At 46.9% G+C, this 27,564-nt stretch overlaps 1 protein-coding gene across 6 annotated transcripts; it reads right to left on the bottom strand.

Moving 5' to 3' along the window:
- C2H3orf84 (chromosome 2 C3orf84 homolog) lies at positions 1 to 27,564 on the bottom strand. Of its 6 annotated transcripts, none has more exons than XM_053287896.1 (4): positions 27,504 to 27,564; positions 20,950 to 21,063; positions 3,372 to 3,449; positions 1 to 1,407 (listed from the first exon to the last, which is right to left on the bottom strand). In XM_053287896.1, the coding sequence occupies exons 2-4, from the start codon at positions 20,953 to 20,955 to the stop codon at positions 919 to 921; spliced, it is 573 nt and encodes a 190-aa protein (XP_053143871.1). In that variant the 5' UTR covers positions 20,956 to 21,063; positions 27,504 to 27,564; the 3' UTR covers positions 1 to 918. The 6 variants fall into 6 exon arrangements, with proteins under 6 accessions (XP_053143871.1, XP_053143866.1, XP_053143870.1 ...); XM_053287891.1 differs by lacking the exon at positions 27,504 to 27,564 and adding an exon at positions 26,618 to 26,750; XM_053287895.1 differs by lacking the exon at positions 27,504 to 27,564 and adding an exon at positions 26,467 to 26,602.

The raw sequence follows: 27,564 nt of genomic DNA, 5'->3' as shown, positions 1-27,564 counted from the left end.
TGGGATGAATTGCACAGATTTTATTTATTTTTACTTTTCCAAAATAAGTTGCCCAAGGCAGTTGACAATCAATATATCATGGATATGGATCCCAGGTTTGGGTGTGTCTCTGTGATGAAGTCACAAACATATCCCGTTATGAACATTCACTTGGTAGGCACCTCCCCCTTTTCTCATTTCCAACACCAACTTTTAAAACAGAAGAGGGGAGTCCAGGCACTTCTTTGCTAATAAGCCTGTCTAAGAACGCATCCATTCACAAGTGCTAGAAGCTGCACATTGAGGCCCATTGTTCTCCATCTTTCAGTCAGTTCCTTTGCGGAATTAAACACTGGTCTCTTGCATGTGATAAACTACAGTTGAAACATTCACAGTTGTCATGAGAGAGGCACAAAAGCATTATGAAGGTCACTTATTTGTGACCGTGCCCAAAGGCTTTGTTAAGGCTCAAGCCATGTCTGGAGAAGCAGCAGCAGCTTTGCCCCTCACCAACCATCCCACTCGTTTCTCACAGCTCTGCCACACTGCCTCTTGCCCCCAGTACACCTCACCCAACACTTCCTTGACCCTGCTCTACCACGGACCCTCCGTCCTTACTTTTAAAAAAGAAACTAAATGACCAGGTAATGATGGTGACTACAGGCAGGATGAAGCAAACTGAACAGACCGACACAGCACCCTTGACTGTCAAAGCAGACCATATGCAGAAATCAAGACATTTCATGACCCAAATGGACTCTCCTTGTTGCAGAATTGGGGCTGGGGGGGCATGTAGAACTCATCGGGTCCCTCTCTCTTGTCACACATGACAGATCTTCCACAGTCCAGCAAGATTTTATTTTTTTTCTGTTTTTAACCTTGTACAAAGGAGCATTTAACGGTCCTCGTTCAGATGCCGAGGAAATATCAGAGGGATGGTCAGCAACTGTGCCAGCGCAAGCAGTCTGAGACCGTCAGTCGTGTTGGCTTGTGCACAGAACGCCCATAGAAGGGCACGTCTGCCTCTCTTGTGGTTGTGCTGGCATCTGCTCTGGTGGGCTCGCTTGCGGTGAGAGCCATGGGCTCGCTCGAGGGGGGCGGGGCAGGCTCGCTCGAGGTGGGCTGGAGGGGCGTGGCCTCTTTGACCACTTCCTGCTCTTTGAGTGCCCCGAGGCTGGGCTCACGCAAGCAGTAGCTCCGGTACGTGCGCTGGTAGGTGGTGCTGGGTGTGCGGTAGAGGGGCTGCCCTCTCAGGCTCTGATGGCTGTGATGAACTAGCACCTGAGGGACCTTTTCTCTGGAGCGGAAGTCGGACTGGTAGCTTGAGACGAGGGGCCTCTCGCGTTGTAACTCCTCTTTCAGGGGGATCCAGTCAATTAAATTGTGGGTGTTGGGAAGGCTTCCCTCGATTCTCCTCCTTCCTAAGCCCTGCCATGGAAGAACAGCCTGACTGTTCATACTTTTGCTGCAAAAGAACCATCTAACAAATCATTTTAATCATAACAGCCAGAAGGACCAGGAGCTCATCAAGGGTGAAGGCAGGCATAACCTCTTTGGAACAGTAGAGACAGTTGGAAAGTGCTCTCAGCTAGGGAGAAAAGGAGACTATCTTCAGCTTGAAGTATATTACAAGCCAAAAAGGACTCTTGGGTTGTAACACTTGCCTTATAATGCAGATTAGCATCATGAGCTGCTGATGCATATGCTGATGCAAACCAGGGAATTATAAAAACTTTGGCATCCTTAGTAGAAACGTATCTGCTTTAGTCCAAGGGTGAGTTCTAAAAAACTAGTTCTGTAATTTTTCAGCATGGTCAATTGGAGTTGGGGGAAAGTAGGTTATAGAGGACACAAATTGGCTAGTGCCTGTGATGCCACTAACCCACCTACACTCAGCCATTCACTCCTTGGAACTGTGTTACTGTTTTAAAAGTATTTGTGACCTTCTTTTGGTAAGGTAAGGATGGACATATAAATGAATAAACATACATATGCCAAGTGAAAAACCTATTGTGACTGCTTACATCTACCTTCACCCCAAGTCCAAGCCCCTATCCACAGCACATGATGCACCACTCTTCTAGACATTCTCACAAGCCCACCACTGTGAAACAATCATACTTCTCGTACTCATCTGTCCAACATTTATGCTATAACATCATGAGGCTGTTCACACAACCGAAAACTGGATAGGACTACACAGGGTTGGGAGATGTGCCCTCCTAATTTTCAGTGGTATGGGAGAAAACAACTAGGCAGGAGGAGGGAGAAGCGGCTGTGTGGGAGACAAGAGCTGGGTAGGATAGCTTTCCCTCCGACCTCAGGAAAATGCTGGGTATGAGTCTGGTAGGACAGTTGTGTGGGGGGCAGGAGCTATCCTGCCCAGCTCCTGCCTCACACACAACCCCTCCTCCTATCTAATTGTTTGCTCCCACACAACTGGAAATTGGGAGCGCACACAACTCGAAACCCTGGGTGATCCTACCCAGTTTTTGGTTGTGTGAACAGCCTCACTATGTTCTCTACTAGCTTTGTAGACATGAAGTGATTGCCATCTCTGATGAAATTGTATCTAATCCCAAAGCTGGGTTTCAGACTGAGATCACATCACTAATCCATGGGAATTCTATTGAGGATCCTGTCCCTTGTCTTCTGACAGTTCATCTGCCAATTTCAAAATACATTTCCAAGCCTATCTTTGCAGCCATAAGGGCTAGAAACTTGTTGGATTTTTTAAATAAACAAAATGAAGGCTGAGATTCTTAGGACAATGATTTCTTGTGTGGAAACACAACTATGTGCTAACTCTGTAATCCACCACTCTATTGCTGCAGACTAGAACCCATCATTAGCACAATGGATATAAATGTAAGATCCACTCATTCTGCTCCTTCTGCCTGTTGATTCCCTTAGCTGTGCTGCACACCTAGTTTCCTGCAGGCTGTATGTGCGTGCCAGCGAGAAGAGTCTTACAGGGACACTTGACGTCACGTGGGACGACTTCATGCTGGCCCTAGTCCTGCCCTCCCCTGTCCTGTTTATGCTGCCCCTGACCCTTGTGGCTCTATGTATGCAGGCTGGAGTGTGTCAGGCACCCGTCAGATGTGTAGCTGAGCAGTAGGCAACTGACAGGGTGGGTCCAGCCTTAGGCTGCTGTGTGCAGCATGGAGAAGAGTCGAGCTCTTAACTTAGCAAAGCTCCTACCAAGGCAGCCAGTTGCTGTCATCAGTTCCTGAGCGAAACCCGCAGGCTGCCAAGGGAAAGCTAATCACATTAGAAATTAAAATGATGACTGTAATCAAGCACTCCTCTGATTAACTTCTCTGCCAACTCTCCAGCTATATAAGAGGGAAGAGACAAGGAACTGTACCCTCTTGGCCAGGCACACTCACATTCTCAAAGTATGTAGCCGATCCTGGGAAGGCATGTCTGTTGTCATGCTTGGAGAAGATGTGCTTGGAAGGGGTTTCCTTGAAAAGAGAAGAACAGAGATTACTCTCCTGCAAAACAAGGGCAGCAAGCAGCTGTAGCCATGGAGTACTGATGGGATGGGATCTATGGGCTTGGTGCTCACAACTTTGAATCTATGTTTAATGTGGGCTATCAACATAAGTGTGATTGTGTGAATTCATGCCAAGGCGAAAATCTCAGATTCATAAGTCATGAAGCAGTAACCCACATATCAAACCTAGATTTGAACAATTGTGTGAACCAGGTCACCCATAAACAAAGGCTTTACTGAGAGCAAGCATGGCCCAAAGGTTGGAGAGTTGGATTAGGAACTGAGACTTTGAACCTGCCTCTTCTATGAAAGGTCATGCATGGCCTCTCCAAGCCACTATTTCACAGCCTCAGTGCTCCATCTGTATAATGGAGCTATTATTGACCTACTGCATAGGTTTATTGCAATGCTGAACACATGAGGCGAGTCTCACGATCAGTGAGACTTGCGGAGAGCGGGTTTGCGGGGAGAGTGGGCTTAGCCTGCTCTCCCTGCAGACGGTCGTTCAGGCAGCCCTGGGCGGCTGGATCAGCCGCCCACATGACTGCCAGCTCCATCATGGAGCTGGTGGGGGCTGTGGGGATTGGGGGCCGCACGGGCCCTGGAGGTTCCAGGACACCCTGCGCAAATGCGCGGGGCGCCCTGGAGACCCGCCAGGGCCAGGAGGCTTGTTTCAGCCTCCCGGTGGGGGTTTCCTTGTGTGTTGCTGTGGCACGGTGGGCAACACAGCGCGCCGGGCAACACTCCCTTAGCCTGCTTTCCACTGATCGTGAGAACACCCTCAACAAATGTCAGATTCTGAACTATAAAAACTGAAAGGGCTATCTGTATTGCTTTATGCTTCCCCATCTCTGTGCTTTGGAAACTCCAAGGCAGTCTATAGAGGGCCATTTTAGAAAAAGCACTGGAGCCTTATAGTGAAATGTTGATTTATCAATGCACAAGGTGAGCAGGCAACAAGCGCATGCACACTGGTAACCAATGCTAGTCCTAAAGCAACCTCAACACTAATAAACAACCATAGTAAAATCCTCCTCTTGAAAAGTGTGTGTGATTCATAGCAGATAACTGCAATAGCCAGCACTCATTGTCCTCTGTTAATGATTCAGCTGCTCCAGGCCTAAGGAGAGAGCCATTGCTTCATTTTGTTCAACAATACAGCCTGGTTCAACACCATAAGTGATCAATATAGTGATAGCAAATACACACAATTTTCTTAACATAATGAAAGCTTCACATGTTGCTTTCTTTGGCATGGTGTCCAGTTTATTATACAAAAAGAACTGAGACAAGTCTGTCTTTTCACTACATAAAGAGCCTGGAGCCTTTCTGATGACATCATCATCAAGCCCTTCACCTAGAGGAGATTAACCCTTTATACTACATCCAGTCTAGTGAATAGTCAAACGTGTCAATTTTCCAGCTCACCACATTCTTAATTTATTCTCCAGGGTGTGTGGAGGGGATTCTTAATTTATTCTGCAGAGCCGGCCCAAATCAGAGCATCCAGAAGACCATTTACCCACCTACTCCATAAGAGGCTTGTGAGGTTGAATGAGAAAACAGAACATTGTTATCTACCCCACTGAACCTTAGGTGTGTCCATAGAGAAAATATTTAGTGCTACTGCTGCATTACTGATAATCATGCATGACAATGGCACTGAGTACTCCAAAGCGCAATCTGTAGTCTATTGCTATTCTTTTTTGGGTCTGTTTGGATCAGAGTTTTTTAGTTTGGTTTCTTTGCATGAAGTCATTTAGCTTGTTTTTTAAAAAGTCTAAATCCTCTCGCAATAGCTCTGAGTCTACGTCTCACATTTGTTTCACTTCCCAGACTTTGTGTTTCCCTGCCATTTTCATTATTGGAGTGTTTCACCCAACTTTTTTTTATCTTAACATGGAATTGCACCCATGCACCCACTTATTTATTCAAATATGTGATTGTTTAAAATATTTACACCCTGCAAAATCTTCACAAAATTAATTCAAGGCAGCTCTTTATCATAAATCACCTTGCTAATTCCACCTGCTGATTCCTTTTGAATTTCTGCTAGGAGAAGCTCAAGCTGACTGCCTCACAGCACTGAAACGCAGCAGTATCATTATCCTGCCTTGAAGCTGTCCCCGTATTTTCCCCCAGGATGCTATATCAAATTTATTTAGTACAGCTATATTAGTACAATGGAGCAAATTCAATATTATTGGGGGCGGGGGGAGATTAAGCATGAGCCTGCAGTTCCAGAAGGAGAAAGCACAAACATACATGGTAACATGCAAAGATTAATCTTGGAGCAGTGAAAAACAAACCAAATTAAATATAACAACTTAGCTGATCTGGATGTGCCTCAGATGGGTTACAGCTCCTAAACCTAAATAAATCCAAGAGAGGCGTAATACAATACCTCAATTCTATGCATGTTAACTCAAAGAGTTCACTGGGCATATCCCCAAGCAATTGTGCATTGGATTACATCCTATATTACGTACGATGGTCTATGAACTTCAAGGTCATAGTAAGTTAAACTGCAGGTCAGTGTCTTGAGGTGAACCACACAGACGAGCAAGGATTTGAATTTGAACATGACAGGATTCGGATGCAGCCCCAAGCATTATGGTCAGACCTGTGACTTGGTTTGCTCTGTACCGGGTCAGCAACCTCCTCTTCCTCCCACAGCTTCCATCAACACACACACACACACCACACACAATATTCTGCTCCTTGGCAAACTAGGCCTTTTCTTAATCCAGAATATACTCCTGCAGGGCCTTATTCTGCCAAGTGCTGAGCAGAGGCCCTTTCCTCCCTGTTGATTCCAGTTGCTCAGCATCTCTAACCCGAATGGCAGAGGCTGTTTCGCTGTGTAGTTGTCAACTTCAAGGGAAACTCTGTTAGCAGGCGAATTGAATCAATCTGCCTCCAGGAGTGATCATTCTACGGGAGTCTTTATTGTGTCATTTATCGATGCCTGGAAGGCGCTTGCAATCTGGCATCTGAAGACAGCCTCTGCATTCTTCAAGAGCTGCTTATCCTTCGGGCCCGGGCTCCCCCACTTCCTGCTGCCACAATGCATGCAAGGCCTCAGCCAGCATCCCTAAGCATCCTGGGGAGTCACAGGGGCAGCAAGGGCAAAAGGGGGGGTCACACAGGCTGTTTCTGAGATGTTAATTTGAACAAGTTAAACAGATATCTTGTTTAAAAAAAAGATCCTTTCTCTAGTGTTTTCAAGAGCATGTGGGAGCTGGCTGAATCTTTAAGAGGAACTCACCAAAACCCATCTAGGTAGAGGAGGTCTCTCCATCTTTCACACCCAACGCAGTTCCTCTTATACGATATAATAAACAATGTTTACCTCACTGATGCTCTGTGTATCTCTGTAGCATAACAAAGACTACAGTATACAAAGTGTTAGTCCTCCCTCCTGGGGAGTGGTATTTGAGGGCAGTACAGAAGAGGATTTTCCTGTGTCACACCATGCCTGCTTTTCAGAGGTGCACATCCTACACTTTGGGTCGATCACTTCTGATGCTTTGGCCTGATGCTTTTTAGTGCATATAGCCCAGTATCTATAGCATAGCCCATACGAAGCTGCCTTATGCAGAGTCACATTTTTGGTGCATAGCCCAGTACAGCCTACCCTGCCTGGAAGTGGGTCTCCAGGGTCTCAAACTGGCATCTTTCCCAGTCCTGCCACCTGAAATCCTTCTATCTGGAAATGCCATGGACCTGGGACCTTTGGCACGTGCTCCAAGTTCTGTTCCTCCCCATCTGTATTGTCATACTGTTCTCCAGAGAGTGGTCATGAAGGCAGAGGTATATTTTGCCATATCAACCAAACTCTGCATTGATGCTCAGCCTTTATAGTAAAGTTAGCACCACCAAACAGTATGGGTTTCACAATGTAGAGGCGCCTGTATTCAGGCATATGAAACCCAAGCAGAGATGTCATGCAGCTGACTAGAATATTCTCTTTCTCCGATCCTTTCCATTTGCAAGGAAATGCTCCCGCTGCTGATTCCCAAGTCAAGCCTTGAAGCTCAATGGGGGACCGTGGGCCAGTCATAATCTCTCAGTCTAACTCACCACACTGGATTGCTGTGAGAATAAAAGGAAGTAGAGATCCAGGAATCCTATCCTGGAATAGGATCCAGGAATCCTATCCTGAAATCTGTAGTGGAGATATAACACGCTGGAGGGGTGGGAAATGCGCTCTAGCTGCTTGGGTGGCAACAGTAGCTCTCTTGCTGCCTTCTGGCCCCCGCCTTGGCTGTAACTGAGTCATGTAGGCTGGTCATTTGTCCAGAATGGGAGGGAAATCACCAGTCTTGGTCATTTTCCTGGTTAGGGACTTCTCTCCCCTACCAGATGAATGACCAGCCCAGCCCGCAATGCTCAGTTAAAGTCAGGGTGGAGCTAGAAGGGATCAAGAACAGCAGCCAGTGCCCAAAAAGTGGGGGCTCCTTTTCTGCCTGTCTAGCTTTTTTAGTATGGGTGGCTACTACACATACTCAGGTCCCTAGAGGAAGGGCAGGATAAAAACACAACAATTAATAAGGTTGTTCACACAATAAAAATGAGGAGGTCTGTGGGGAAGGCAGGACCCTATCTCCCCCCCCCCCGACATTCCAGGTCTCTTCTGGGCTCCACCACTCTCACAACCCACACAACCACATGGTGGCAGACTCCCAAAGTGGGATTGGAAGGAGAAAGTTGTCCCACATCCCACAACGCACCATAGGGGCCCACAGAGACGCAGCCCTCTACAATGCAGCAGCATATTTCTTCCTGGCCCTACTTTCCCCTGGATTTGCTCATAAACATAGCCACCAGCTCCCGTGAACTGCAGAAGTGGCTCCGAGCACTCACACAATCTAAAACTGAGGTAGGACAGCAGGGTTTTCTGTCCTACCTTGGTTAAAGCTTGGGTCCTAAAGCTGGGCTACCCACTTAGGCAGGTGCTGGGGTAGAAGAGGCTTCCATGGCTCCAGACAAGCCTCTCTACCAGGCTTAACCCTCTCCTACCCACAAAAGGCTAGTCATGAGAACGACCGCAATATATCTTTAATACTTTTTGAACAAAATATTTTCTTACAGCAAAAACCCCTTTAATACACCTTGACCTCATGAGGAGACACACTCACACGACACATTCTGGGACTTCTGGGGGCCGAGAGGACCCTGATCCCCACCTCCCCAACTGGAGCCATGACGGAGCCGGTAATCATGTGGGTGGCCAATCTGGCCGTCCAGGGCGAGCTGACTGCTCGTGTGTGGGGAGAGTGGGTCAAGCCCCCAAACCCCCTGCAGACTGTCCACACTGCTCGTGTGGAGGGCCTCTTAGTCTGTTTAGTTATTTTGAAGAGTGGGCCCAGCCTATATTGTTATTATGACCTTGTACTTCCCCCCTGGATGATGCTTAACCTCCTGAATCAAGTCTCACTCTAGAGATCTGCTGACTTCTTGAGCGCATGTTCCGGAGCTTGTTTTCTGGTGCTTCTAAAATGTGTACTAAGTTATGGGCCTCTGGTATAGTAATATCTTGGTGCTGGAATCTGATGGAAAGCTTGTAAAACCCAAGATTGTTCTACAAGGGTCCCAAATTTGGAACAAACTCCACAGAGGATATTCTTTCTATGAGGCTTTTATATTTAGCTCTTTCTATTGTGCCTCTCTTTTTATCACCAGTACTCTCCTTCAAATATTTTTGAAGGGCAGGAGATGTCATCCAAACTTTTTTAATTGCCCACTCACTCAATGCCATCCACTAAATGTCAAAAGTTATCTTGACATTTTTCAGAGTAGCATACACCTCCCTAAGCACACTCTTTTAATTCATGCAGGTTCTTGGGTGAAGCTTGGTACACACTGAAATATTTGTACCACTACCAGAAAGGACAAAATTGATCTACACCAGACACATTAGTGATGTCAATGGCAAGCTGAAGTCTATGTGCAGTCATATTGGAATCTACTTTGAAAAGGATAATGAAGAAAAAACTTTTTCCAAGGGATTATTAAATAACTAGCTTAACCCGCACAGAGCATCTGCACGCTAGTACTTGATTGCTCCCTCCACCCCCTGCCACAGCCCTCCTCACCTCACAGATCTCCTCACCTTCACCTGAGCCATACTCTTGCTCCTCCTCCATCTGGTTCCTTCCATCCCCCTCACCTCTCTTGGTCACTCCTCCATCCCTTTACTCCATCCCCCTCACCCCTTTTGGTCATGGCTGCAGTGTTGCTGGCACCTACAGGGCAAGCTGTAGCCCCCTAGCTCCAGAGACCTCCCCACCTGAGCCCTGCTCCTTTTCCTCCCCACAGGAGCAGCAGCAACAGTTGATCAGGCCCTTCCTCACTGCCGCCATGGTCGCTCATTCCCCTCAGGCCACTGGCAGGCCCAGTCCCGTCCCTTACCTGCCCGCCTCCCTCCGCCAATGGCCTCTGTAGCCGCAAACAGCAGCAGTGGTTGACTGGGCCCTTCCTTGTGGCCAATAGGCACCACCATGCCTGCTCGTTCCCCTCAGGACGCTGGCAGGCTCAGGCCCATCCCTCACTCTTCCTTCTCTCTCTCTCTTCCCCTCCCTTCTTTTTCTCTCTTCCTCTCTGCTCCACTCGCTCTTGCCCTCCCTTCTTCTCTCTCTCTCTCTCCCTGAGTTAACAGATCTTGTTCATCTTGTTTCCTCATCTAATTCACACAATGGCAGCCTCCATCTCCTTGCAGGGATTCTTTCCTCCCTCACGACCCCTCTCTTCGCAGACTCCTGCCCACTATCCTTTTATACATATAGATTTCTCTCCTCTACAATCAATAACATCTTCCGACCAGTAATAGTTGCATTCCAACTGACCTTAACCATCACAGGTTCCTCCTCCCTATCTGCATATGGAATCCCCACTGCCCAATCATCATGGTGCTTCTGCTCTCACAGGCTCTTCCTCCCTAACTGCATATGGAATCTCTACCTCCCTAACTGCATATGGAATCTCAACCCCTGCTAACTGGGCAAAGAGGCACCTTTTACCGTGGTGATTCTCTTTATTTAGCAGGGGGAGAGTAACTGGCCCTATCCACCCCCAGCACAAAACTTCTAGTGACTGTTGCTGGTGTGTGTCTTATGTTTCTTTTTAGAATGTGAGCCCTTTGGGGACAGGGAGCCATCTTATTTGTTTGTTATCTCTCTTTGTAAACCACCCTGAGCCATTTTTGGAAGGGTGGTATAGAAATCGAATTTAATAATAATAATAATAATAATAATAATAATAATAATAATAATACTGCCTAATCACTATGGTGCTTCTGCTTGCAAACTATTGGTGAACTGCCACGCATGGGATTAGCCATGGGTATGCCTCAGAGAATTTTATATATATGATATAGGAACATAGGCAGCTGCCATATAATGAGTCAGACCATTGGTCCAGCTAGCTCAGTATTGTCTACACAGACCGGCAGCAGCTTCTCCAAGGTTTCAGGCAGGAGTCTCTCTGCCTAATGAGGCAAGGTGAAGTGGTTTCTTCAAGCAGAAGACTGGTGGAGGCAGCAGATTGGCTTCCAGCCACCTCATCCCATTTGAACACACTGCTGCCCCCAATGCATTTTTCTTGTGATGCATCAGCAGGCACATTTTTCTTGTGCCTCCCCTTCACTCTTCCTTCCTCCCTGCCATGTTGGGCTTGAAGCAGAAGGAAGTGATGAAACACACTTTATACCACTCCAACTTTTCCACCATCCACTTTTTGAACAGGCAGAGGCCAGGATGTGGTGAGGTGAAGGAGGAGCAGGAGTGGTGTGCAGCAGGGAAGATGGAACAGTAGGAACTGATGAAACACACTCCCTGCTGCTCCAATTTCCTCGCTCTCTGGTTTTTGAACAGGCAGATGACTGTACGTAGTGAGGAAGAGGAGCAGGAACAGGAACAGTGGCGGCGGCAGCAGCTACATCACCAGGCAGGGAGAAGCGGGGCTCACTTTGCCTCCAGGACTTGCAAGGGCTGGATCAAGAAAGCTTGGCCCAAACTTAGCAAAGGCTTTGCAGTGACTGTGCAAAGAGGGAGGTACAGGCAATCTCTTTTCTTCACATGGAGCCCTTCCAGGGGTTGAACCGGGAGCTCCTAATCTGATCCTTGCAAGGCTTTGGAACAGGGATTAATGAGAAGGGCTGCTTGCTGGCAGCTCCTTTTTGTTGCCCAGGTCCCCTTGCAAAAGGTGGCTAAGGCAATGAGAAGAGGCTATCAGCAAGCAGTCTCCTCTCCTCGACCTGTGCCTCCTTTAGAAATGCCTGAGGGGGCAGGGAAGGGGGTGAGGTGAGGCAGCATTTTGTACCTTGCCTCAGGCAGCCAAATTTCATGGACTGTCCCCACTCATGCACCTTTAATAATTGTGTCAAAGGGGAGAAAAGCGGCATCTGCTCCAACACCCTCTTCCACACAACTGTAAAGGGAACAGGAACCCTATCTGTTCCATCTGATCACCCTGTTACAGGATCACACTAGATTAGACCTCCTACTGATCCAGATTGGGCTTTACAAGTTCACTTCTATATGAGATAAACTGACAACTAACTAGGGATATGAAAAATGTTTTGACTTGCAATGGGCTGTTTCAAGTGTCTCAAGCTCAAAACAAAACACCCTTTAAATAAAGGGCCTGTTTTGAGTTCGGAACAAAAACAACCCTGTTCTATTCAAAATGTTTCGCCTTTTCGAGCACCATTTTGGAGGCCTTTTTCCCCCTTGCTGATTGATTTTCTGGCACTGGCTTCTGATTAGCTTGCAATCTCCTTGCTTCTTGGTTGGGTTGTTATCATACCAATCAAGTGTTGTCATGGGCAACTGTGCCCCCATTGGCTAAGGGGAGGAAGGAGGCAGGGGGGGAGCCTAAAAGGAGTTTCATAATGTATATAAAGGGACTTGGAGGCAGAGAGAGCCCTTATAGTGTGCCTCTCTTGAACCTTTGGTGGTTTGGGGGAAAGGTTAAAAATTTGTTTAAAATCGCCTGCTTGCCCATTTCTTTTGTGGGTGGGGTGGTAGGCAGCACCCATCATGCCCTACCACACAACCCACTTTGGTGATCCTAGGAGCTAACAAAAGGAGAACAATGGAGTGTTTTGAATTTCCCCGTTGTACCCTACGGCCAAAACACTCAAAATGTTTTGAGGTTTGTTCCATCGAAACACCTGAGTCAACCACTGTTTTGACTAAATGTTTCCGCAGTCTGCATTTTGTTTTGAGCATGAACCAAAATGCAAAATCTGTTTCATGCACATTCCTAGAACTAACACTTTGACTTGGGAATCAGCTGTGGGAGATCTCCCTTGCAAATGGAAAAGATCAGAGGAAGAGATTAACTGAGCAGCGCAGATGCAGAGTGGCGTGAGCTAAACCCTGTTGTCACAATGCACCACTCTGATTCCTGCCTGTGCGGTGCTGTGAGGTGACAGGGCTCTAGGCCCTGACTTTACCTGTTGTCAAAACTGCTCAAAAGATAATTACGAGGCAGCTGCCTTTATCGGGTAATGGGAACAGATGCCAAGCTTCTTACTGTCAGGGCCGGGATGTGGTGGCAGAAGTCTAATCCACAACATGCCGCTTGAGATATTGCCAAAGCAATTAAATAGAGCTTAGCTACTACCCCAAACCCCAATAGGTAGATTTAATAAAAAGGAGGGCTAGTATTTTTGTACCACAGTGGCAGAGAGCACTTGGGTCCTTCCTGAAGCAGGAAACAGCTGCTTACAGTTCACTGGGTATCCTTCTCATGATCAGTGACAGAAGGGTCCAGAGGAGATTCACTAATGCTAAGCCTAGGCCCTCTATGTCGCTATAGACATAATAAAATACACATACATACACATGTGCATGTGATATGAACAGGTGGGCGGACCCCTTTTTAGAACCAGGGTCTGCTCTGAGACCGCCAAAAGCCAAAAGGCTAGATTGAGGCCTGTGTCTGAATTGTCATTTTGGCAGGAAACTGAAGCCTGACTTTGATTTTTTTTTCCCCCTCTAAGACAAGCTAGTGAAAAGAGATGCTATTCTTGAGAGTCTGGGAAAGAAGGGGAATTTTCCCCCAATCCTTCCCAGCCTTGAAGTTGTTTACTACCTTGCAAAGAGTCTTGGGTAGTTTGTTGCTGTGCTAAAAACTAGTCATGAGAACTAGTTTGACATGTCAAGCGTAATCATATCTAGCTGATTTAGGAAATTATAAGAAACCACATAGAGATTATAACGCATACGCTGTATTATGGGGGACATTATATTCATATAACACTGAGACCCCCCTCCTGCTTATGTAACATTCTCCGTCCTTCTAACATATTTCTCTGGGTTGAAGAACAAGACCAAAATGACCACAAGCCAGGGCCAGCTTGAGAAAACAAAGAAAAGTGTCTCTGTCTTGAGATTGATCAGACAAAGAGCCGGGCTCCTGACTGGCTCCCTGCCTGGAGGACAGACTGGGGGATTTGGAGGCCCAGGCCTGATTTTGTCTATCAAAGGGGAGACACTCCGAGTAGATGAGGTGATTATTTTGGCTTTGGAGAGTTGGCAAAAAGGTATAAAAAGTTGCAGAAACAGATAGCCATTCATGGGAAGGGTAGGCATGGGCTTCTTCATGGAAGAGGCACCATGTAGCTGCTCCCGGTATCTTCAGAGCCAGTCACACTTCCACCGGAGAAGCCAGCGGAGTAGGGAAGTGCACGGAACCACGGAAGCGTAGTCCGGCACTGGGGGGAATGTGCCTTTAAGAGCGGGGGGTTAGTACTGACCCCTCCCGCCGCTTTCCCCCCTCCGGCGCTCGACTTCTTAGCAAAGTTTTTGGGGCGGCAGAGTTCCTCCCTGCTGCCCCTGCCCCCATCGTTGTCTGGAATAAGGAGAAGTTACTGGCGGTTCCGTGCAACTTGCCACCACGCAAGCGCCCGTCGCGGCATGTGCCTCACACGTTGCGCGTGACTGTGCGGCACGCACGGCAGTGGGCGCATGTGTGGCGACAAGTTGCACGGAACCGCCAGTAACTTCTCCTTATTCCAGACAACAATGGAGGCAGGGGCGGCAGGGAGGAACTCTGCCACCCCAAAAACTTTGCTAAGAAGTTGAGCGCCGGAGGGGGGAAAGCAGTGGGAGGGGTCAGTACTACCCCCCCCGTCCTTAAAGCCACACTCCCACCCCCGCCGGACCACCGGACTGGCCGATAGGGATGTGCGTTTCGTTTCGGATACAAAACGTTTTGTGCACAAAACAGGCCGTTTCGGCTGTTTTGTAGCCAAAACAAAACACCCAATGCTAAAAACAGAAAATTTTGTAGCCAAAACAAAACATCCCTGTTTCGGATACAAAATGTTTTGTTGTTTCGGCTGTTTTGGAACTCCATTTTGCAATTGCAAAAAGTCTTTCTCCTTCAGTCTCCATTTTGAGTTTTGACATCTGTTTGAATTTCCAGCCCACAGACTGGCCAGCAAAAGCATGGGCTGATCTGCTGGCAATTGCCTCCTTATTCCTTTTAAGCAAATTTAAGGGTAGAATTCACCCTCATTGGCTAGTGGGGCAGTGTGCATTTACCCTCATTGCCCAGTGGGGAAGTGTGCATTTCATTGTTGTTGTTTCACACTGTTGTGTGTAGATCAACTGCATTTTGGGTGGGAGGGATGTGGATGTGCATGACCTTTGGAAATCTGCCTGATTTTTTCCCAAAGCTCTGCTGTTAATGTGTGATGTTGATGTCATTTGGGGTGGATTCGGGGCAGAAAGGGGGCTTTGGGGGCAGAAGAGTGGTTCAAGTGGTAGTGCCCCAATGGGTGCCTGCTGCCACCCAGATTCCAAAGGAATTGAGAAAAGGGCTGGTTTTTAAAGAATTTCTGAAGTTGACATGTCTTTGGGGCAGATTTGGGGCAGAAAGGGGGCCTGAGGGGCAAAACAGTGGGTTGAGTGGCAGTGCTCCAAGGGGTGCCTGCCACTTGCCCTATTCCAAAGGAATAGGGCAAAAGGCTGATTTCTTAGGAATTGTTGAAGTTTACGCTTCTTTAAGGTTCCCCCCCCCAGGGAATAAAGGAGGTTTCAGAAGACCCATAACTCCACCTGGGGGGCACTGGGGTAGCCGGGAGTGAGTGGTGGTGTAGTGCACACAGGGTGCCAACCACCCCCATGGGTTGCTAACCCATGGGGTGCTTGGTTATGTTGTTTCTGAGGTGTTCTGAGTATATATTCTCTGGTAGCATATGAGATTTTCAATGACAAACCATGAATCCACTCTCATATGCTACCAGAGAATCTGAATATACACTCAAACATCTCAGAAACAACAGAACCCAGTACCCCATGGGTTAGCAACCCATGGGGGTGGTTGGCACCCTATGTGCTCTACACCACCACTCGCTCTGGGCCACCCTGGTGCCTCCCAAGTGCAGTTATGGGGCAGGAATTATGGTCCATCATTCCCTATGGGGAAGAACTTTACAGACGTGCAAACTTCATTACATCTTTAAAAATCAGCCCTCTGCCCAATTCCTTTGAAATAATTCTGGCAGCTTTCTTGCCCCCACTGGGCACTACCACCCACCCTACTCTGCTTTGAGCCACCCCTTTTCCCCCCAGCATGAAGCTATACTTTTGCTGAAACCTCCATTCTTCCCTATGGGAAAAATCCTATACTTCAAAAATTCACCAAAAACCAGCCCTTTGCACAATTCCTCTGAAATTTGGGTGGTAGTTTCCACCCATTGGGCACTACCACCCCCACCCACTAGTTTCCCCCCAGGACCATTTTTCAAAATCCAAAACATTTCGGATTTGGATTTTGCAATTTCGAACAAAGAACAAAATTGGGGTGTTTCGGATTGGCTGATTTTGAACAAAGAACAAAATGGGGGTGTTTTGGATTCGGGCCAAAAACAAAACAGAAAAACAAACAAAATGCACAACCCTACTGGCCGAATTCCGAACCGGTCCGGAGGCCTCTTACATGGCCCCGGACCGGTTTCGTGCACACTCCTACAGCGGAGATCTCATTCCAGCGTACCTGGAAATTGGTAATTATTTCCTAGCGCCATGCCTCCATGAACCAGCCACTTCTGACTAACACATCTCCTCCCACCCTTTTCCTCTCTATCCCTGGATCTATCCTTTACCTATCCAAGCTCCAGCGAAGCCCCTGCTGCAGCCATTACTTGCCAGGTGGTAGGAAACGGCATCTATCTTTCCCCCCTCCTTCCAGTCATTCTTCCTCCCCCTTTCCTAAGCTGCTTTAATGGACATTCCTCTTGTCAGTCTTCCTCCCTCCTTGAAAACTGTACTTTAGCTTTCCCCCCTCCCTCTGTGAACACAGCTTCTAGGATAGCTTCTGTGTTCCTCTCTAGGAACACAGTTTCCAGTTGCGGGGGAGTAACAGCAGGAGAGAGGGCATACCTTCAACTCCTGCCTGTGGCTTCCAGCAGCATCTGGTGGGCCACTGTGTGAAATGGGATGCTGGACTAGATGGGCCTTGAGCCTGATCCAGCAGGGCTGTTCTTATGTTCTTATGTAAGTTTCGGAACAATCAGGAGATAGCAAAAGGCCTTCAGCTACGTGCGCCTAATGAAATGAAATGGTTTTAAACTATTCAGCATTTAATAGAAGGGTTAGAAAGAAATGCCTTTTCTGTTAAGAGTCAAAGATGCCTTGCATTTATTAGTGGTATTGGTTAATTGTCATAGAAATTATTAGACCAAATTAAAGGGGAAACACTGATTGCTAGGTTGGGGAATTGTTGTGACTTGTTGCCATGTAACAGCAAGATAAGGCACTCTTGCACAGCTGGCTGATAACACGACTGCCTGTTTCTTGGTGAGGCCAAAACTCTTTCCCAGCCAGCAGCTCTGCATTTTGACAAAAAGGGGGAAATGATTTTAGGAATGCTTTTAGCTAGGGATGTGCAAAAAATTTCGGGCACAGATCGATCTGTGCCTGAAATGAGCAATTTCAGGTGATTCGGGGCCGAACCGAATCACCCTCGATGTCCCCTGATATTTTTCGGGGCCGAGCCGAATCACCCGAATTTCGGAGCTCAAAATTTTGGGGGATTTTTTGAAGTTTTCATGTCTTTGGGGCAGATTGGGGCAGAAAGTGGGGCCTGGGGCAGAATAGTGGGGTGGGGTGGTAGTGCCTAATGGGTGGAGGCTACCACCCCAATTTAAGGGGGATTGGACAAAGGGCTGATTTTTTGGGAATTTTTGAGGTTTTTGTGTCTTTGGGGCAGTTTGGGGGCAGAAAGTGTATCTGCCCCAAAAGGATGGGGTGGGGTGGTAGTGCCTAATGGGTGGAGGCTACCACCCCAATTTCAGGGGGATTGGGCAGAGGGCTGATTTTTGGGGAATTTTTGAGGTTTTTCCTCATAAGGTGCAGTGTGCTAGATTGATATTCATAGTAAATGAGAGTGTGAAAAAGTGAAAGTGGGGTCATGAGAGTTCTTTAATTGAAAAAAATCTCATCTGCTATCATTGAATGAGAATCCACACCTCAGAAAATAAGGGAAAACATCCCTTCAGAAAAACCCCATAAAGGGCCTCCAGACTGGTTCTGTGCACATCCCTAGTACAAACCACCTTCTCCAGAATCTTTCCATGGAAAGGTAATCCAGACTATTAGAGTCGAGCGAAGGCTTCTTCAGAAGAGGGTAGACCACTGCCTCTTTAAGGGCTGATGGAACAAACTCCTCCCGAAGAGAGGAATTAATCATCTTTGCCCGCCCGCCAGCCACCTCTTCATGCCGGCAGGGCTTTGCCCGCCCGCCAGCCACCTCTTCAGGCTGGCAGGATTTCGCCCACCCGCCTCCTCCTCATGATGACGCGGCTTTGCCCGCCGACCAGCCACTTCTTCAGGGCTTTGCCCGCCACCTCCTCAAGCCGCGGGGCTTCTCATGCTGGCGGGGCTTCATTCGCATGCCGGCCAGCCGCCTCCTCCTCTGCGCCTGGGCTCCTCCCGCTGCCGCCACTTGCCAGGGAGATAGCCAGCCCCTTCTCCCCCCACCCCCACCTCATGTCCTCGCCTCCAGGCAGGTGCAGACCCAGGCTGCCGGCCCGCCACCGCCTTGCCTCCGCGGTCCAATTCTCCTGGGTGCGCTGCCAGCCAATCAGGCGCCTCCGCAGCCCAGCCAATCAGCTGGGCTGCCGGGACACATTTTCCCTGGGCACACCCAGGAGAAATATAGATAGATAGATAGATAGATAGATAGATAGATAGATAGATAATAACATGCCACAGTACTTGCAGCTCCCAGAATCCTGAACTCAGTTGCCCCAAGGCATGGTTTGGTCATATAGGATAATCAGAGCCAGGATTCAAGGGGCTGCTTTCTGTTCCAGCTCAAATTAAACCCGGCCAATGGGGAAAGTGAGGAGAGGGATCAAATGGGATGGATAGATAAATGTTGACAAATAATTCTATCCTGACTGATCAGTAGCAGAGTTTCACACATGTGCATATGCAAGCAAACTAATAAAAGGAGAAAGAGCTTTGCCAAGTAGAGCTACTCAGTCCTCCATCCTGGATACCCCTAAGCTGCCTGAGCACTGGGCAGGGCCCAGAGCAACACTGGTAATCTTCCTTCTCCCACAGAATCAATTATTTATTTAGAGCTGGGAGGGAGGGATCTTGGAAGTCTTCTAGTCAATCCCCCTACTGAGTGCAGGAATCTGCTATAGCATCCCTGACAGATGATTCTCCAGCGTCTCTCTTTTTGAAAACCTCTAGTGAAGGTGAGACTGTAGTATCTTCCACTAGGTAAGGTTGTAAGGCACTAACAACCAGACATTTTGTTGGCCTGACTTTGGGCCTGAAGGAGCAAGAAGCAAAGTAGGTTTAGAAACCTTCTTTATTCAGACAAGACTGCAACAAACTCAGGGCAGCTTGCACTTAAAAAACAGAAAGCTAAGCTACACCCAGCCAAACACAACCTCACCTTAAAGAGGCAGGACATATATACTACCAAGCACACCACTGCACGAGACAAGACTTTTCTTCTGTCAAACAGCTCTTACCATTAGGAAATTCCTCCCAATGTCTAGCTTGAATCTACTTCCTTGCAATTGGAACAGATTGGTTTTAGTCCTGCCCTCAGGAGCCACAGAGAACAAGCACCCTCTTTCATCTAACTGACAGCTCTTCAATTTGAAGATAGTTATCATGTCTCCTCTTAGTTTTATCATGTGAACCAGAATCATGTTGTAGGTGCTGCAAGGAAGCACACCCTGGCTGTTTAGAAACACCCCGGTTGTTTCAAGGAGCCCCACAATTGCTTGGTGAGCGCTTGGATTGGCAGGCACCCATAACCTGCTCCCTCTCTTGAACCAGTCAGGGGTTGAAGTGGCTGAAGTTTACAAATCCAAGGTTGGCTTTTCCAGTGATGGGGTATTCCATCAAATTAGTTTGAAGGTGCCTACTGCAATTCTATAACTTAAGATAAGCAAATCCACATCTAGTAAGTACTGGGACAGGAGACCACCTAGAGACCTAGAGAGAGGGAGGAATGCAGCTGCAATGCAGTGGTTAGAATGTCGGTCTAGGAACTTGGGATATTTGAGTTTAATTCTTCACTCATTACCAGGTGACCTTGGGTCAATCACTATTTCTCAGCCTAACCGACCTCACAGGTTTGTTTTGAGGGTGATGTGGCAGGGAGACCATGTGTAACAACACCATCCTGAGCTCCTTGGAAGAAGGGTGGGGTATGCATGTGATCAGTAAAGTGCAACAAACCATTGCCTAGTACATTAGTCTCTAACTAAGCCCCTGGTGGTGCAGTGGTAAAACTGCCGTCCTGTAACCAGAAGGTTACAAGTTTGATCCTGACCAGGGGCTCAAGGTTGACACAGCCTTCCATCCTTCCAAGGTCAGTAAAATGAGTACCCAGAATGTTGGGGGGCAATATGCTAAATCATTGTAAACCGCTTAGAGAGCTTCCAGCTATAGAGCGGTATATAAATGTAAGTGCTATTGCTATTGCTAACTGGTGGATTGGGACTGGTGCTGGATCCTCCATAATTTTCTTTTTAGGTTTGTTCCTTGTAAAGGCAGAGCAGAGCAGGGAGAGAAAGAGAGAGGGAGGAGAAAAGCAGACACATAGAGAAGGAAAAGGATGGATGGATGTACATAGTTCAAGTGCCTTCCTCATCGTTGGGACAGAAGGTGGGTCTCTCAGGTCTGAAACAGTTGAAGACTTCTGGCCTAATAGTAGTAGTTAAAGCTCAGGACCATGAAAACTCTGAGGTTCTCTTTTTGCCTTTGCCACTGCTTGTCCTGAGGCCTACTTCCAGTGCATCTGATTTTCCTTTTGTGCAAAATGGGATTAGTCACTGCGGACCTACAGGGCCCTTCATTTAATTTGTGCCACTAACAATTCAGGAAGGAGGGCTGGCAAGGCTGATGGATCTGTGTGGCCTTTCCTTTGTCTTCTTCCCTGGGAGCCTGTGAGGAACCAGCAAGGGACGCCCCGTCACTCACCTTCATTCTCCTCAGGAAGAGATCAGGAGGTTGTGGCTGGGCTGCTTTACGATACTCCTGGGTGAAGTCACTCCTGCATCTGCTTCTGAAGTTGCCATAGAAACCGTTGGCATGCTAAAGCAAGACAGGCAACAGGGAGTCCCTAATTAGCAATTGAGCAATCTAATCCAGCAGCCTCTCCAAAGTTGCTGGTTAGTTTGATAGGGCCAGTGGAGGTCACACTTTGCCTCTGACAACAATGAAAGGATTTTACAGGGATTTGTTATTATTCTTATTACTGACAAGAAAAGCAGCTCTTCAGGCTGGGGCAGCAGACAGGCAAATCTCTGAAGAGCCACATGTTTCTCCCTCTGGGATCTTGGTCACGTATTCCAGCTAAGGGCTTGTCAAGAGGCCTTCATTTGGGGGAAGCAGGAGTGTGATTTTAACACTCCCCATCACCACAGTCCAGATGTTTTGAGTGCTTCAGCATGAATGGATCCCCACCAAGTCTACAGAGCTGAGAAGGTGCATTCTCTAGTGCAAGCTGTGCCTTCTGCAAGGTTACCTCCCTGCAATCACCAGCATTGTATGCTGGCTGAAATGCTACCTGTCCCATCCCCCACCAGACACTTCCTGTACTCCTGGTTGTGCATGACAGTAACATATGGCAAGAAGAAGGCTATTGGCAAGGCTGAATATACTCAGCAGTAAAAAACACACACACACACAATTTGGTGGCGGTAGTGAGGTCCACATACCTCTCCAATAAGTATTTACCAAGTAGGTATGAGAGGAAGTGGACATTGCAGCCGAGAAGCACATGCTCCTATCAGGCATTATGTCTGAACCTGCCCAAGTCCCGTGGTTGCCTATTCCCACCTTAGATTTTACCAGCTTTCAGCACCAACTTGAAAACAAGATTTGAAGTCAGCTTGGAAAAGTCAATACAATCTAAGGCAGAAATGAGTAACCAAGATCAAGAACCAGACTTGGGCAGGTTCTGTCATCATGCACAATATGAGTGTGCACTCCTGCAAACTCCAGTTTCTCTCATATCAACTTGGTAAGTACTTACAGGTGGCTGTATGAACCTACCCTATGTACATTTTGCATTCACATAATCCTAACTCTGTTCCAAGAAAAGCTGGATTCTGCAACCAGTATGCGTTATGGAAAGCAAGCACATATGCTTATCTTCGCTTATTTTATTCTGCTTCTTACTTTCTGTCCAAAATTTCTCAGATGAACATAGGGGCATGCTTATGACACTCCTATTCTAATACCAAGGATTACTTTGTGAACTCCACCCTCTCCATTATTTCCACCCTTACACATTGTTGAAGGCTCATCTCCACCTCAATACACTGTGTTCATTTGCCTTGCAATAACCTGCCATACACTGATTTGAAAGTCAGAGGGTGATTATTCATTTGGTTAAATATATGGTAGAAAAAATAATTGACCTATAATTTGTTATCAACTGTTCAAAATATACTTCAGCCGCTGCAGGGTGTGAAATGGCAAGCTGTGCACTGCTGCTATAGCACCTTAGTGTTCATGCACATGCATTTACCTACGTGTGCTTGGCCCATCCACCAGGCAGACCTAGGTGGTTGCCTAGAGCACCAATTCGGAGCGGCAGGGGGACTACATGCCTCCCTTCCCTCTCCAAGCAACCACTGCCATGTCTGACTTGCTGGGAGTGTTCATTCATTCCCTCCCTGGAGGAGGAGGAGGGGAGGAGTGAGGCAGGGGGAAGAGCAAGCAAGCAAAGCCAACCTTGCCTTGCTTTGCTCTCTTTCCCATCCTGGCAAATGCATAGGCTGTGTGGCTCAAATTAAAGCCAGGGCTCCCCACTTCTTGCAGGGTTGGGGACAAACTTATCTCAGTTGGCCCAAAGCTCCAGGGCCAGCCCTCTGTGCACTAAAGACAAGATGTGATGCGTCTAGGAATGCCCTTTCCTCTTCACAGATGCCATAGAACCATCAACTGCCTATGAGGTGGAGGAGGAGAAAAAGCCAACAAGATGGAGAGTCATCATCACCACTTCCATTGCTGCTGCTTTACTGTAGCCATGTTATGTTTTTACAATGTTTTATGATGTCTCTGAACTGCCTTGGGGTTTTCGGATGAAAGGCGATATATAAATAGGCAGGATAAATTAAATAAAATTTACCCGTGTAGAGAAGTAACTTCCCTGGGGATGGAGCTGAACCCTGAAGAATGATCTCTAGCAACTCACACTAAACATTTTAATGAGGTATCCCCCAAAGGCAAAACCACAAACAAAGCAGACAGGAATTTACCAGGGGCAGAGAGTCTAGAATATGCAGACTGTCCATGGATAGAGACTGTGGAGCAAATATAAGTGAAAGGTTTAAAAAAACAGGAAGGCATTGAAGCTTCACTGCTTGACCACTAGAAATCCTGCTCAGCTCCCAGACTGGCTTCTGAGAATTCATCAAACAATTGCTGGCATACTTGCAAGCCTATATTTGCCACCCTAAAGGCTGAACTCTGGTTTTGCAAAAACAACAAAACCCAATATTCTCAAGTTGCTGAATTCTGTGCCACACATGCAGGGAGAAGTTGTGGCATACATAATGCCCTGGTTATGACAAAAGAAAAGGGGCCCTGTTAATAATTTGTGCATGCTGTTGGCAAGAGCAAAGGGAAAGGGCTGAACGGGAACAGCAGGAGGCAATCAAAGACCGTTTTTCTGTGCAGAACACTTGGCTTGTGCAGTGTTTTGAGGCCACGTTTTCCACTGCTACAATATAATGTACAATTCCATCTTTCATCTGTCATGGCAGGTAGACCATGGGCTCTTACATCTCAACAATGTGTCTCACACAATAGATTAGGAGCCATGTCACCCACTGAGAGTGCTGTTGTGAGTGAAAAGCAGAAGGAAATGGATATATTAGCCTAGGAAGAAAAGAGAGACAATCAGAGAGAGAGAGGGCAGTTTGGCAGTCTTACAATATTTAGAAGGACATCAAAAGAAAAGGAAGAACATTTGTTCATGGTATCTGCTGCGAAAAGGTTTTAGTGACAAGAAGGTTAATTGAAGTAAACATTAGAAATATAATCTAAATATGACAGGAAATTGACAATGGAATAAACTGTGAAGGGAGGTTGTCAAAGGTTCCCGGGAGTTTTTTGTTTTTAAAGACTGGACCAGCATTTGTCAGGAGAGATTTAGGTATACTACTGAAAAGCAGAAGGTTAGAACAGATTACTTGTGGATTTACAAAAAGAGCTCTGTGTTGATTCAGTAATGTTTTCCTGGATTTCTGAACAATATCATAGGGAAAATGTTTCCTTAAATGCTATAACAAATTCAGCCTGGTTATCCTAAATGCTGAACTGCAGAGACATTTCAGGACTGTCAGATTGTTTGTTTTTGACTGGTTTTGATGTTGTTGTTGCCTACCAAGAAAATCAACATAGCCAAAGACAGAAAAATAATTTGCATATCCAAGATATCAGATTTGAGAGGACAAGCTTCTCAGCAAAGTTTAAAGACCTTCTGTTGGATATATTCAAGCTTAAATTATCAAGATTAAAAGCCGTGGCTGACATCCAGATGAAGTTTCTCAGTAGCACTAGTCTGGGGTTATTCTAAAGGACTCCTCAGTTTCAGTAGGACTGCAGTTGGGTAATTTAGTCAGGTTCTTAGCCAATGTGTTTTAAGTAAGAACATTTGTTCATGAACAACTATTATGGTTACTTTTTTGTACTTCGTAAGATAATTATAGCAAATTATTATAATAACTGTCAACACTGGTCAAACAGCCAACTCTTGTTTTAAGCACAGGGTTTTGTGCCTTTGTACACAGGTCGATTTAACTGTTTTTAATACTAACCACTCAGTATGTGAGTTGGCCAGGAACAGAGATGCTCCTGCTAAGGAATAATCACATGGTCTCTAAAACACGCCCTCCCTAAGTGCTGCCCGGAATTAGTGGATCTTAGCTGAGTATAGTATGTGATGGCATGATCAAATTAGTGTTTAATGGTTGCTCCATTTGTAATTCAACTCTTCATTGTGTAATCTGCCTTTATGGCTGGAACAGTCCAGCCCTGGCAGCAAGCTAGTTCTCTTCATGCCTGGCACTTGCTTGGTATGTGTGTTTCTGCTGCTCAAAAATACCAGGGCGTGAATAATGGGAGCATGATGCAAAAGGAAGACTAGAGACTGGAGACACAAGAAAGAAGTTGATGGACAATCCACTAGGTCAGGTGTAAAGTATGGAAGCAGGATGGCCCCTAGAGGCAAAGGCTCACTCAGAGGAATGGAGGGTGGATAATACACAGCAATGGGTAGCCTTCGTCTAAAAGAATGAAGGAGTTTATGAGGCCTGGCTGAAGATTTGCAACCCACAGGACAATATGATACCAAGCAGGATAGCCTAGACCAGGGATTCTCAATGTTGGGCCCCCAGATGTTCTTGGACTTCAACTCCCATAATCCCCAGCCAAAGGCCACTGGGCCTGGGGATTATGGGAGTTGAAGTCCAAGAACATCTGGGGGCCCAGCGTTGAGGATCCCTGGCCTAGACGACAGCATCCAGCAAAGGTAAAGTATGCCATCAAGTCGATTTTGACTCCTGGCGCCCACAGAGCCCTATGGTTTTCTTTTGGTTTACCATTGCCTCCTCCTGTGCAGAATGAGATGATGCCTTTCAGCATCTTCCTATATCGCTGCTGCCTGATATTGCACCAGTGGGGATTTGAACCGGCAACCTTCTGCTTGGTAGTCAAGCATTTCCCCACTGCGCCATTAGATGGCTCATCCAGCAGATAGTGGAGGGAAATTGCCATTATTGTATTTGGCCTAGAGCATCAACATGCCTAAGGCCAGTCCTGTTTTCTGCAAGGGACTGGGAGAAGCAGGTGGGGTGGACATGCTGTGGTTGCTAGGCAACCACAGCCCTTGCTTCTTGACAATTTCCTCCTGAGGATAAAGTGGTGGGACCAGTGGTGGGGGAGGAAGTATGGAGGCACCAGAGATGGGGAAGGATCCATAGAAGCATGGATTCATTCTAGGTTTCATCCAAAGTTCCTCAGTGCTTATAAGGGGTTGCCATTTTTCAGAGACAACGGTCAGGATTTGGGTCAGGCAACGTCTTTCAGCTTTGCCCTCTTCTAAAGTTAACCATTAGTCTAAAAATATCAAGCAGCCCAGCAAGAACTCACCTATCCCTCTGCACAAAATCTCTTGCTGTCTGAGCATCATTTTGGAGCAAATAACAGCATCTAACAGATGCCATCCCTCCAGTACCAATCACGGCTGGGTCTTTTACAAGCCTAACCTGACCTCAACAGATCCCCTAGCATCATCCCTTAGGCTTCTTTGAGCTTCAGACCCTGGTGTATTCACCTCCATGTGCCAGGACTTAATTTGCACCACAGCTTGCCAGCCCAGGAACATATGAAGTAATAACAAAGATAAAAGCCTCCCCTGACCCCCTGTGCAACATACATTTCTCCTACACTTCTACTATATGACTAAAAAGAATCTCCACACACCAAGGATTAGGAAGAAGGATTTCCCAATCAGAGGGCACAGTGTTTCCAAACAGACTTAAGTCCTGCCATGTCTCTTTTAAAATACATTCAGCACTGCTCACGAGGCCCCACAAGTGGCCATGGCAACATTCATTACCAGGATTGTGCTTACCCATGTCCCTACAATAGGGCTAGGCATCCCCTCAGAATCTGAGGGGAGCCGCCTAAAAGCAGACAGTCCCCTCAGCTACTAGAGCAACCACCCGAAGCTGGCTGGGATCTGGCCTTCCATGTTTACATAGTTGCTAAGCAACTATTCTGTGAGGAAAGCATTGATTGTTAGATCAGGGGCAAGATATCTGCCTGCTCAATGTGACATTCTGAGCCCATTCTTTCTGCATTTTTTGGGAAGAAACTTCTATTAAATTGTGGACACTTGGTGACTAGTTTGCTAGTAATCTAGGAAAGGCAGAAGGGGAGGTGAAATAGGGTTGTTAACTGGCCGGGAACAAAACAAAACAAAACAAAACAAAAAGCTTTCACAAGTGTTTGATAGTTAGGAATCAGCAGATAAAGTGCTTTGCGACCTGACTAACTATGATTAGCAACATGCCTTATATACCAAGTCAGACAGTTGGTCCATTTAGCTCGGTATGGTCTACACTGATTGGCAGGGACTTTCCAAGGTTTCAGGCAGGAGCCTTTCACAGTGCTGCTTGGAGATGCCAGGGGTTGAACCTGGGACCTTCTGCACGTAAAGCAGATATCCTGCCACTGAGCTTCAGCCCCATCTTATCTTCCATAGGTATTGATTTATATACACCCACCCTGTCTTCCCTCTTAAGGACCTTAAGGAGGCTTAACAGAAACAAAATTACATAAAACTTTGATCTCTGCTTCTTTGATCTCACTTGATGGTGATTGCTAATATCACCCTCTAACTGCTGCAGAGCAAATTGCTATTAAAGGGACAGCTAAATGAACTGGTTCAAAAATTACCACTCCTACATTGATGATGGTGAGGAGGAGGAGGAGTGTATATAGAGCCATCCATGTACCTAGGATTAGCATGTGAGTCAGAGGCTCAGCAGGTGAGCCATCAACAGTGCTGCCATCTTT

The sequence above is a fragment of the Hemicordylus capensis genome, chromosome 2 (assembly GCF_027244095.1).
Source record: "Hemicordylus capensis ecotype Gifberg chromosome 2, rHemCap1.1.pri, whole genome shotgun sequence".
NCBI classification, from domain to species: domain Eukaryota; kingdom Metazoa; phylum Chordata; class Lepidosauria; order Squamata; family Cordylidae; genus Hemicordylus; species Hemicordylus capensis.
This window is presented reverse-complemented; position numbering and strand designations above follow the sequence as displayed.